Genomic DNA, 12778 nt, shown 5'->3' with positions numbered 1-12778 from the left:
TCAAAAGCGTAATTAAATTCAAACCAATACAATTACATATGTAAATAACTGTAAAGAAATATCTTTAGCTACAGCTCAATGAGTTAACTTAAACATTAACTCTGTAACACATTAAAGTTACAACCGTATATAGTCTCGCTATTGTTATTTTACTGCTGCTCGTTAATTACGTGTTACTTTTATTTCTTATTCTTATTGTATTCGGGCACTTATTGTATGTGACTAATACACTTTGATTTGATGTGATGATTTAGTGACCGCAAAGAAAATTACTTGCAGTCTCTAAATCATGATGATCAAAATGTATCTACTGGGATTTTTAAAAGACAGACTCACTTTCTGTTTTGTCTGCTTGGAGATAAGTATGGTTGTGTTAATCTTTTTGCAAGCACATTTTTTACCTTATAATATAGTTTTGATTCATGTATTTCTATTTTGAGAAGGCAACTACAATTACTGTTTGCAAAAGGCCACAGAGTTCTGTGTCTTGTGGACACAGTCCTTCTACAGTGATATGACTCTGATTTCAGTCTGATGCAAGGCAGTGTGTGTGTGTGTGTGTCTTGGGTTGTGTGTTTTGCTCTGCTCATAGTGCCCTCACTCCCTTCAGGGTTCAGCGGGTTCCACAGGGTTTATAGCACCATAAAGGGGGAGGGGAGAGAGGAGGTCGCATAGGATGCATGAAAGTCTCTCTCTCACGCCCCTCTGATCAGCCAATCAAAGGCGGCCCAGCTAACGATGTGATGGAAACACCCAAGGTGCTCCACCCCCTGTGGGAACAGGTCCCCCCTTCCTCACATACAACAATAAACAGGTTAAGTTAGGTCAAATAAGACGCATATCAGATGTGGAAAGGTCAGATGAGATTTTGGCTTCTAGAGAAGACATTGGACATGCAACTTTAATTGGAGATGCGGCTGTGTTTGAGGAGCAGTCAAAATTCAGGAATGTGTGGGTTTGTATGTGTGTGTAATGCGGTAGTGTTTAGGAGGGCAGCAGGGCTGTTTTTACGCTTGTGTCCGTGTGTGTGTCTCTATTGCTTTCCAGACCCTGCCTCTCACCTGTCTTGCCCTCCCATGCCAGCCCCAACACTCCACTGTAGTCCCTGTTGGTCAGCAGGTAGGACAGACAGTAGTTTCCCCAGTTACTCTCAGAGAACAGACTGAGCAGCTTCTCTGGGCCGAGGAAGGGCCGATTCAGGGGGTTGGTCTCATCCTCCTCTCTCATGACCTATAGGAGACACATTGGCAGCACCTGAGGATGCTGCATTATTGCTATCATAGCTCTTTCCAAAATCACCCATAAAGGAGCCTTTGAGTCCAAGAAGGAGAGAAAGAAAGGGAAAACATAACTAGTTTGTCAATTGCACATATCAAGTTGCTAGCTTAGCTTCATTAATTTAGGAGTAATCATACTGTAGTATCAGCACATCTAAAGTGGATAAGCCTTGAAACACAGAACATTGCAGCCATTGTGAATGAGTGGAGTTCTTACACTGAGTGATTTCACTTTGAAGTTGATTAGCTTGAGACCGTCAAAGTCGGCCTTGTCATAAATATCATTCACCGCTCTCACGTAGGAGGCAACCTAGGACAGGAGGACACAGAGACAAAAGATGGAGAAGATTCTCATAAAACAGCTCACGGTTTTATATACACTGCTTCTCTATAGAGGACATTCTACTTCGCTGCTTATGGAGAGTCATTGCAGAACAGTGAATATGGCATTAATACAATTCATAATCTACTCCACAAAGCTATTTAAGCTCTGCCCCCCCCGCAGCTACTCGCCCAAGCCTCTCCAGGTTCTCCTCTACCCAAATCCAGATAGCAGATGTTCTGAAAGAGCTGTAAAACCTGGACCCGTACAAATGAGCTGGGCTCGACAATCTGGACTCTCTATTTCTGAAACTATCCGCCGCCATTGTCGCAACCCCTATTACCAGCCTGTTCAACCTCTCTTTCATATCGTCTGAGATCCCCAATGATTGGAAAGCTGCCTCAGTCATCCCCCTCTTCAAAGGGGAAGACACCCTGGACCCAAACTGTTACAGACCTATATCCATCCTGCCCTGCCTATCGAAAGCCAAGTCAACAAACAGGTCACTGACCATCTCGAATCCCACCATACCTTCTCCGCTGTGCAATCTGGTTTCCGAGCCGGTCACGGGTGCACCTCAGCCACGCTCAAGGTACTAAACGATATCATAACCGCCATCGATAAAAGTGTGTACTGTGCAGCCGTCTTCATCGACTTCATCGACTTCATCTTCATCGACCTTGCCAATGCTTTCGACTCTGTCAATCACCATACCATCACCATTTTGACTCTGTCAATCACCATATTCTTATCGGCAGACTCAGTAGCCTCGGTTTTTCTGATGACTGCCTTGCCTGGTTCACCAACTACTTTGCAGACAGAGTTCAGTGTGTCAAATCGGAGGGCATGCTGTCCGGTCCTCTGGCAGTCTCTATGGGGGTGCCACAGGGTTCAATTCTCGGGCCGACTATTTTCTCTGTATATATCAATGATGTTGCTCTTGCTGCGGGCGATTCCCTGATCCACCTCTATGCAGACGACACCATTCTATATACTTCCGGCCCGTCCTTGGACACTGTGCTATCTAACCTCCAAACGAGCTTCAATGCCATACAACACTCCTTCCGTGGCCTCCAACTGCTCTTAAACGCTAGTAAAACCAAATGCATGCTTTTCAACCGTTTGCTGCCTGCACCTGCACGCCTGACTAGCATCACCACCCTGGATGGTTCCGACCTTGAATATGTGGACATCTATAAGTACCTAGGTGTCTGGCTAGACTGCAAACTCTCCTTCCAGACTCATATCAAACATCTCCAATCGAAAATCAAATCTAGAATCGGCTTTCTATTCCGCAACAAAGCCTTCTTCACTCACGCCGCCAAACTTACCCTAGTAAAACTGACTATCCTACCGATCCTCGACTTCGGCGATGTCATCTACAAAATTGCTTCCAACACTCTACTCAGCAAACTGGATGCAGTTTATCATAGTGCCATCCGTTTTGTCACTAAAGCACCTTATACCACCCACCACTGCGACCTGTATGCTCTAGTCGGCTGGCCCTCGCTACATATTCGTCGCCAGACCCACTGGCTCCAGGTCATCTACAAGTCCATGCTAGGTAAAGCTCCGCCTTATCTCAGTTCACTGGTCACCATGGCAACACCCACCCGTAGCACGCGCTCCAGCAGGTGTATCTCACTGATCATCCCTAAAGCCAACACCTCATTTGGCCGCCTTTTGTTCCAGTTCTCTGCTGCCTGTGACTGGAAAGAATTGCAAAAATCGCTGAAGTTGGAGACTTTTATCTCCCTCACCAACTTGAAACACCTGCTATCTAAGCAGCTAACCATCGCTGCAGCTGTACATAGTCTATCGGTAAATAGCCCACCCATTTTTACCTACCTCATCCCCATACTGTTTTTATTTATTTACTTTTCTGCTGTTTACCAAACGTAAACAGCCTTAGCTTTCAGCATATCTGTCAAGGGAGCGACCACAGTAGAGAAGTTATTACAAAAACTACGGTAATAACCAATCATGCCCAAGAAACGCATCAGTTCCTTTTTAGTAGTTGGTGGTGGAAAAGCATCAATAGCCACCACTTTAGCCCGAACAGGACGCACTTCACCCTGCCCAACCACTTTTCCAAGGTATGTAACGGTCGCCTGAGCAAACTCACATTTTGCCAGATTGAATGTGAGGCGACCCGCAGCCAGACGTTCGAACAAGGCTTGAATACGGGACAGATGTTCTTCCCAAGTATCTGCATAGATCACTACATCGTCCAAATAAACAGCGCACCCGGTCAGACCGGCGACAACCCTGTTCATAAGTCACTGAAAAGTGGCAGGTGCATTGCGCAGACCGAAACTCATAACTGAATACGAGTACAGACCAAAGGGTGTAATAAAGGCAGAGATTTCACGTTCCCTACTCGTCAGTGGCACCTGCCAATAGCCTTTTAACAGGTCAAATTTGCTCACAAACTTAGCTGCACCGACTTGATCAACACAGTCCTCCATCCGAGGAAGAGGAAATGAATCTGGCTTTGTGACACTGTTTACCTTACGGTAGTCCGTACAAAAACGGTTTGTTCCATCCGGTTTACTGACCAAGATACAGGGAGAAGCCCAACTGGAGAAAGAAGACTCTGCTACCTTACTCTCCAACTTGACCTCAGCATCCAGACAACGTAGTTTCTCTGAAGAAACTCTATAGAACCGCTGATGAATAGGGTCAGCACCTCCAATGTCAATATCATGTTCTATTAAGTTTGTACGTGTAGGTGTATCAGAAAACAAACCTGGAAATCTCTGAATCAGACCAACCATCTCTTTCCGCCCATCAACAGGTAGGTGAGTGAGAAGACTGTCTAAAATATCCAGTGTTTCTGAATTTTTCAATCTACCCTGCAATATACAATCGTCAGGACCAGGAACATCTTCCTCCTCATGCACAGATCTAGCACGACAAGAACCCAAGGAAACAACGGTATCAGCCAAAAGAACAGGTTTACCGTCCTCTGTAGAATCCCACTGTTCAGTCTCAGAGGAACGTGCATAATAGGGTTTTAACAGATTTACATGGCACAGCTGGTGTGCTTTCCTCCGTTCTGGAGTGGCAACTAGATAATTTTGCTCAGTGTACTGGCGCACCACTGTATATGGACCTTGAAACTTGGCTTGAAAAGGAGAACCAATAATTGGCAGCAGAGCAAGAACCTGGTTACCTGGACTAAAGTGACGAGGCTCAGTTCGGCGATCAAATATGCCCTTCATCCTCTCCTGTGAAGATGATAACTTCTCTTTAGCCATTTCACCAGCGGCATACAGCCGTCGCCGGAAATCACACACATACGATAACAGGGACTGAGGAGGCTCGGGAGACTTCCAGTCATTCTGGAGAACAGATAAAAGTCCACGCACCCTATGTCCAAACACAAGGTCATTTGGACTGAAACCTGTGCTCTCCTGTGAAACTTCCCTAGCGGCTAACAGTAACCAAGGCAATCCCTCCTCCCAATCCTTCTCCATCTCAGTACAATAAGCTCTCAACAAAGACTTAAGTGTTTGATGGAAACGTTCCAGTGCTCCTTGACTTTGCGCGTGATAGGCGCTAGACAAATTGTGTTTAATATGGAGCTGTTGAATAACCTGACCAAACAGATTAGAGGTCAAATTAGATCCTTGATCACTCTGAATGACCTTAGGTATTCCAAACAATGAGAGAAACTGAGTCAAAGCTTTTAACACCAATTTAGTCGTGATAGATCGGAGAGGATAGGCAGCAGGAAACCTAGTGGTCTGACACATCACAGTGAACAGGTAACTGCTACTCTTTTTAGAACGAGGCAGAGGACCCACACAGTCAATAATCAGATACTCAAAAGGTTGGCTGAGTACAGGAATAGGAAACAATGGTACTGGTTTAATAGCTTGATTAGGCTTACCAGTTAATTGACAGGTGTGACAAGTTTTGATAAAATCAGAAACATCCATCTTTAATCTAGGCCAAAAGAAATGTCTTAATATGCAATTGTAGGTTTTCCTCACCCCCATATGTCCAGCAACGTCGCTGTGAGAAGTTTCCAATACCAACTCACGAAGCTTAACTGGTACAACAACCTGACTAATTGCCTCCCCCAGAAAAACACTCACATGAGACACCCACTTTCTCATCAGGACATCCTCTTGGAGAAAATAGCCATGGGCGACATCTCCCAACTGTTCTATAGGCACAATTTGATCACGCAACTCTTCCAACATGGGGTCATCCCGTTGAGCATTGATTAGATCTGAGCGGGTTACAGATAACGGGATAACAGGGAAAACAGTGACATACTTTGTATTATTATCATTAGTCGGCGCAGTGACCAGTTCGCTACGGCTCATAGAACGTGTCACTGCACACGCAGAGAATACCTCTGGGAAACTCTGTACACTCATCAGGAATCCCAACAAATGACGGCTTAGTGGAAACCACTAGAGATGGAAACACGACTGGCCATACACGCTCACCAGCCAAGTTATTCCCAAGGATAATGTCGATACCCTCAATATGCAATGAAGGACACACCCCCACAACAACTTCACCCTTCACCAGCCCACAATCCAACATCCGTTTATGCAATGGAACTGACAGAGTGTTCAAACCTATTCCCCTAATTAGAACACTATTCCCCGAATCAGTCTCAGCAGAAAAGGGTAACACAGACTCCAACACAAATGATTCAGAGGCACCTGTGTCTCTCAGGATCTTCACTGGCACTAGGTCTTTACTTCCTAACATAGGCACAAAACCGTCTGTAATGAAAGGTAAATAGTCTGGATCAATATGGACTTTCACATTCTCCTGGGCCTGAGGAAATGAGTCAAGAATGAACTGATGTGGAACAGGTGCAGCTAACGCAGTAGGCTTAGATTTAGCGAAAGCACCCTTTGACCTGAGAAGTGGACATTCGTTTTTCCAATGACCTGAACCTTGACAGTAGTGACACTCCTGCCCAAAGTCAGCTTTACCATGGGAGTCAGGGAGTCAGGGTTGAACCTAGTTGAATAGAACTCTGCCCGAGAACCAAAGTATCTCGGTGAGCGAAGCCCAAATCTATCTGAACGCCCCCACTCTTTCCGAATACGGCCACTCAACTTGGTCAAAGGCTTTTTCGGCGTCGAGATATAGCGGCAAGGTCCACGTTGGGTAACCTCTGAGAATACATAATGTTGAAGAGGCACCTGAGATGGAAGAATGAGTTTCTGTTAGGGATAAAGCCGGTCTGGTCCGGATGGACCAATTTGCCAATTAAAGTGCTAAGCCTGTTAGCCAGAGTTTTTGCTAAAATATTTTGGTCTGTATTAATGAGAGATATTGGTCTGTATGACCCTACCTCTTCCGAATCTTTACCCTTCTTATGTATAACTGTAATGAACGCTTGTTAGGAATTTTATGAATAAATGACTAAACAATATCCTCATTTTAAATAGAACTGTAACTAAGTAAACTTATACTCTGTTTTATTATATCCGATTAACAATATGAGTTCATAAGAAGGGATTATGTGGCATGGACAAGGAGTAATTAAACATAATGAATACCATTCCTACTAGTCTGGGGAGGAATGGGTTGTGGGTTAAGTAAGCAGATAGGGTCATTAACCTATGGTTGAACCGACAAAACTTAGCTCTGGGGTGTTTTAGATAAGGCAGTGAATGCATTCCTAGGTTCTGTTAACTAGAACTGTCAGCTAAGTGGTGATCGATAATGGTGAGGGGTCAAGAGTTAATTCAGTTATGTTGTGTGTGCTAGTGGGTCAGAATGAACTTTGAATTAACTTTTAAAATTGCTTTGTCTCAGTCGAGAAGAGGAGTTGTTCGTGGTTACATGGCAGCGTGCTCTGAGATTAAATACTATTATCCATTTTTGATAAGACTGGTCTCTGTCTATTTTATGCAAATAAGAATCTTACAAAGAATCTTACAAATCTTACAAATTCTCATAAAATAGGGGGAAGAGAGTAATACCCCAGATGCAGATTTAACTTTGTGAATCATTCGGTCACTCACATTTTTTCGAAGTTGTCTGGTGAGTAATTTGTGTGGTTTGTCACCAAACTCCAAATATTTTTGCTTGGCCTAGAGAAAAGATTTCCCTCCAGTTCTTCCAGTTTCCCTCTGTTTTGCCTATTCCTGGCAGCCTGAAAGGAGATGATACAGCCTCTCAGATAAGACTTCAGTGTTTCCCACAATAATGCTGGGGAAGTCTCTGTTGTCGTTGGTATTAAAGAATAATGTAATTTGGTATTTAAGATGTTCACAGAATGTTGGTTCTGTGAGGAGCTGAGGATTCAACCTCCAGACCCTCTTGTTTGGTACAATGTCATGCAATCTCAGGGAGAAGGTGAGTGGACTGTGGTCCGAGATTATAATATCATGATACCTCACATTACAGGTATACGGGAGTAGTCTAGCATCCACCAAAAAGTAGTCAATTCGAGTGTAAACATTGTGAACATGAGTATTCCCTCCCCGTAGGGTTAGCGATCCTCCATATATCAAATAATTTATATATTTTTTTGTAGATATTCAATAATTCACTTGAATAGGAGGTAGGGGTTTGCTGGTAGAGGATCTATGCAAATATTGGTCTAGCACACAATTAAGGTCCCCTCGAATGACCAGGTTAGTATGGGAGATATTTGGAATCAGGGCAAGGACTCTTTTGAAAAAAGAGGGGTTATCAATGTTTGGCCCATAGATATTTAGTAGAGTTAGTGAAGTAGAGTGGATTTCTCCTATTACGATCACATAACGACCCTCTTTATGCGCAATAGTGGTTTTATGTAGAAAGGGAATTCCTGTCCGTACCAGAATCGCTGTGCCTCTCGTTTTGGCAGAGAAGCTAGAGTGATACACTTGCCCCACCCACCTACAATTAAGTCTGCTATGAGAGTTCTTTTTCAGATGGGTTTCTTGCAAAAATATCATAGGCAGTACTTCCGGCGCCGACAGAGATGGCCGCCTCGCTTCGCGTTCCTAGGAAACTATGCAGTTTTTTGTTTTTTTACGTGTTATTTCTTACATTAGTACCCCAGGTCATCTTAAGTTTCATTACATACAGTCGAGAAGAACTACTGAATATAAGATCAGCGTCAACTCACCATCAGTACGACCAAGAATATGTTTTCCGCGACGCGGATCCTGTGTTCTGCCTTACAAACAGGTCAACGGAATTGATTCCATGCAGCGACCCCCAAAAAACGGCCTTCGTAAAAGAGGGAAACGTAGCGGTCTTCTGGTCAGACTCAGGACACGGGCACATCGCGCACCACTCCCTAGCATTCTTCTTGCCAATGTCCAGTCTCTTGACAACAAGGTTGATGAAATCCGAGCAAGGGTAGCATTCCAGAGGGACATCAGAGACTGTAACATCCTCTGCTTCACGGAAAGATGGCTCACTGGGAAGACGCTATCCGGGGCGGTGCAGCCAACGGGTTTCTCCACGCATCGCGCCGACAGAAACAAACATCTTTCTGGTAAGAAGAGTGGCGGGGCGTATGCCTCATGACTAACGAGACATGGTGTGATGAAAGAAACATACAGGAACTCAAATCCTTCTGTTCACCTGATTTAGAATTCCTCACAATCAAATGTAGACCGCATTATCTACCAAGAGAATTCTCTTCGATTATAATCACAGCCGTATATATCCCCCAAGCAGACACATCGATGGCTCTGAACGAACTTTATTTAACTCTTTGCAAACTGGAAACCATTTATCCGGAGGCTGCATTCATTGTAGCTGGGGATTTTAACAAAGCTAATCTGAAAACAAGACTCCCTAAATTTTATCAGCATATCGATTGCGCAACCAGGGGTGGTAAAACCTTGGATCATTGTTACTCTAACTTCCGCGATGCATATAAGGCCCTGCCCCGCCCCCCTTTCGGAAAAGCTGACCACGACTCCATTTTGTTGATCCCTGCCTACAGACAGAAACTTAAACAAGAGGCTCCCACGCTGAGGTCTGTCCAACGCTGGTCCGACCAAGCTGACTCCACACTCCAAGACTGCTTCCATCACGTGGACTGGGACATGTTTCATATTGCGTCAGATAAAAATATTGACGAATACGCTGATTCGGTGTGCGAGTTCATTAGAACGTGCGTTGAAGATGTTGTTCCCATAGCAACGATAAAAACATTCCCTAACCAGAAACCGTGGATTGATGGCACCATTCGCGTGAAACTGAAAGCGCGAACCACTGCTTTTAATCAGGGCAAGGTGTCTGGTAACATGACCGAATATAAACAATGCAGCTATTCCCTCCGCAAGGCTATTGAACAAGCTAAGCGTCAGTACAGAGACAAAGTAGAATCTCAATTCAACGGCTCAGACACAAGAGGCATGTGGCAGGGTCTACAGTCAATCACGGACTACAAGAAGAAACCCAGCCCAGTCACGGACCAGGATGTCTTGCTCCTAGGCAGACTAAATAACTTTTTTGCCCGCTTTGAGGACAATACAGTGCCACTGACACGGCCTGCAACGAAAACATGCGATCTCTCCTTCACTGCAGCCGAGGTGAGTAAGACATTTAAACGTGTTAACCCTCGCAAGGCTGCAGGCCCAGACGGCATCCTCAGCCGCGCCCTCAGAGCATGCGCAGACCAGCTGGCCGGTGTGTTTACGGACATATTCAATCAATCCCTATACCAGTCTGCTGTTCCCACATGCTTCAAGAGGGCCACCATCGTTCCTGTTCCCAAGAAAGCTAAGGTAACTGAGCTAAACGACTACCACCCCGTAGCACTCACTTACGTCATCATGAAGTGCTTTGAGAGACTAGTCAAGGACCATATCACCTCCACCCTACCTGACACCCTAGACCCACTCCAATTTGCTTACCGCCCAAATAGGTCCACAGACGATGCAATCTCAGCCACACTGCACACTGCCCTAACCCACCTGGACAAGAGGAATACCTATGTGAGAATGCTGTTCATCGACTACAGCTCGGCATCAAGCTCGAGACCCTGGGTCTCGACCCTCCAAGCTCGTCATCAAGCTCGAGACCCTGGGTCTCGACCCCGCCCTGTGCAACTGGGTACTGGACTTCCTGACGGGCCGCCCCCAGGTGGTGAGGGTAGGCAACAACATCTCCTCCCCGCTGATCCTCAACATGGGGGCCTCACAAGGGTGCGTTCTGAGCCCTCTCCTGTACTCCCTGTTCACCCATGACTGCGTGGCCACGCACGCCTCCAACTCAATCATCAAGTTTGCGGACGACACAACAGTGGTAGGCTTGATTACCAACAACGACGAGACGGCCTACAGGGAGGAGGTGAGGGCCCTCGGAGTGTGGTGTCAGCAAAATAACCTCACACTCAACGTCAACAAAACTAAGGAGATGACTGTGGACTTCAGGAAACAGCAGAGGGAACACCCCCCTATCCACATCGATGGAACAGTAGTGGAGAGGGTAGCAAGTTTTAAGTTCCTCGGCATACACATCACAGACAAACTGAATTGGTCCACTCACACTGACAGCGTCGTGAAGAAGGCGCAGCAGCGTCTCTTCAACCTCAGGAGGCTGAAGAAATTTGGCTTGTCACCAAAAGCACTCACAAACTTCTACAGATGCACAATCGAGAGCATCCTGGCAGGCTGTATCACCGCCTGGTACAGCAACTGCTCCGCCCTCAACCGTAAGGCTCTCCAGAGGGTAGTGAGGTCTGCACAACGCATCACCGGGGGCAAACTACCTGCCCTCCAGGACACCTACACCACCCGATGTTACAGGAAGGCCATAAAGATCATCAAGGACATCAACCATCCGAGCCACTGCCTGTTCACCCCGCTATCATCCAGAAGGCGAGGTCAGTACAGGTGCATCAAAGCTGGGACCGAGAGAATGAAAAACAGCTTCTATCTCAAGGCCATCAGACTGTTAAACAGCCGCCACTAACATTGAGTGGCTGCTGCCAACACACTGTCATTGACACTGACCCAACTCCAGCCACTTTAATAATGGGAATTGATGGGAAATGATGTAAATATATCACTAGCCACTTTAAACAATGCTACCTTATATAATGTTACTTACCCTACATTATTCATCTCATATGCATACGTATATACTGTACTCTATATCATCGACTGCATCCTTATGTAATACATGTATCACTAGCCACTTTAACTATGCCACTTTGTTTACATACTCATCTCATATGTATATACTGTACTCGATACCATCTACTGTATGCTGCCCTGTACCATCACTCATTCATATATCCTTATGTACATATTCTTTATCCCCTTACACTGTGTATAAGACATTAGTTTTGGAATTGTTAGTTAGATTACTTGTTGGTTATCACTGCATTGTCGGAACTAGAAGCACAAGCATTTCGCTACACTCGCATTAACATCTGCTAACCATGTGTATGTGACAAATACAATTTGATTTGATTTGATTTGATTTATCAGACGAGAGTGCTTTCAAGTGGGCTAGGACTTTGCCTCTCTTAATTGGTTCGTTTAAACCCTTGACATTCCAGGAAGTGAATGTAAGCCCCGCCCTCCTCTCGTTTGTAGTTCCTATGGTGGCCTGCATACCATGTAACTTGATAAAAAGTTAAGAAAGCGCACCAAACCATCACGATCAGCATATGTAGCACCTACCCCTGAGCAGTATCCAACCCACCCCTCCCCCCCTGCAAGCACCTTTACTTCCCACCCTGTTCCCCTAATTTCCCCAACATTTACCCCCCCCCATCAAACCACATTTAACAGGCATGCACAAATAGCAGTGAAAAAAAATACAAAAAATAATAATAATAAACACATTGTCTGGCTGATGCCAAAAAAGCACGGCGTGACCTCGAACAAGAGGTAAAACAAAAATAAAATCCCAACTATACGTTCACCTCACTATCCTAGAACGTCTACTAACATATGAACTGAGGAGGCTCCCGCGAATAAAGTGTACAATTAGCATCTAATAAACCTAAACATAATAAGTTGCAACTTAAACATATTGCGCACTTAAGCGTCATCCTGGGTCAATCCCAGAGATAAGCAAGATATAGCCTCACATGATTATAATGCTAAGCAATGCCGGTCTAAACATAAACAATCCGCAACCGACATACACAGCAGTACCTCTACATACTGTGGGTCAGGAGATCAGAACAAGGATTTTGCTAAATTAAAACGTACCCCCCAATAAAATAAATGTA

At 45.0% G+C, this 12778-nt stretch overlaps 1 protein-coding gene across 1 annotated transcript in view; it reads right to left on the bottom strand.

Moving 5' to 3' along the window:
* The window catches only part of si:ch1073-396h14.1 (disintegrin and metalloproteinase domain-containing protein 10), an 83407-nt gene that overhangs the window by 35408 nt on the left and 35221 nt on the right, over positions 1–12778 (bottom strand). The window contains exons 7-8 of the mRNA XM_046304085.1: positions 1495–1587; positions 1062–1230 (exon numbers count right to left, since the gene is read on the bottom strand). Of these exons, the coding sequence (XP_046160041.1) occupies positions 1062–1230; positions 1495–1587 (262 nt within the window). The remainder of the gene's footprint in view (positions 1–1061; positions 1231–1494; positions 1588–12778) is intronic.

Source organism: Oncorhynchus gorbuscha, linkage group LG02 (genome assembly GCF_021184085.1).
Source record: "Oncorhynchus gorbuscha isolate QuinsamMale2020 ecotype Even-year linkage group LG02, OgorEven_v1.0, whole genome shotgun sequence".
NCBI classification, from domain to species: Eukaryota; Metazoa; Chordata; class Actinopteri; order Salmoniformes; family Salmonidae; genus Oncorhynchus; species Oncorhynchus gorbuscha.
Note: the sequence above shows the minus strand (reverse complement) of the source record. Positions and strands in the feature narration are given on the sequence as shown.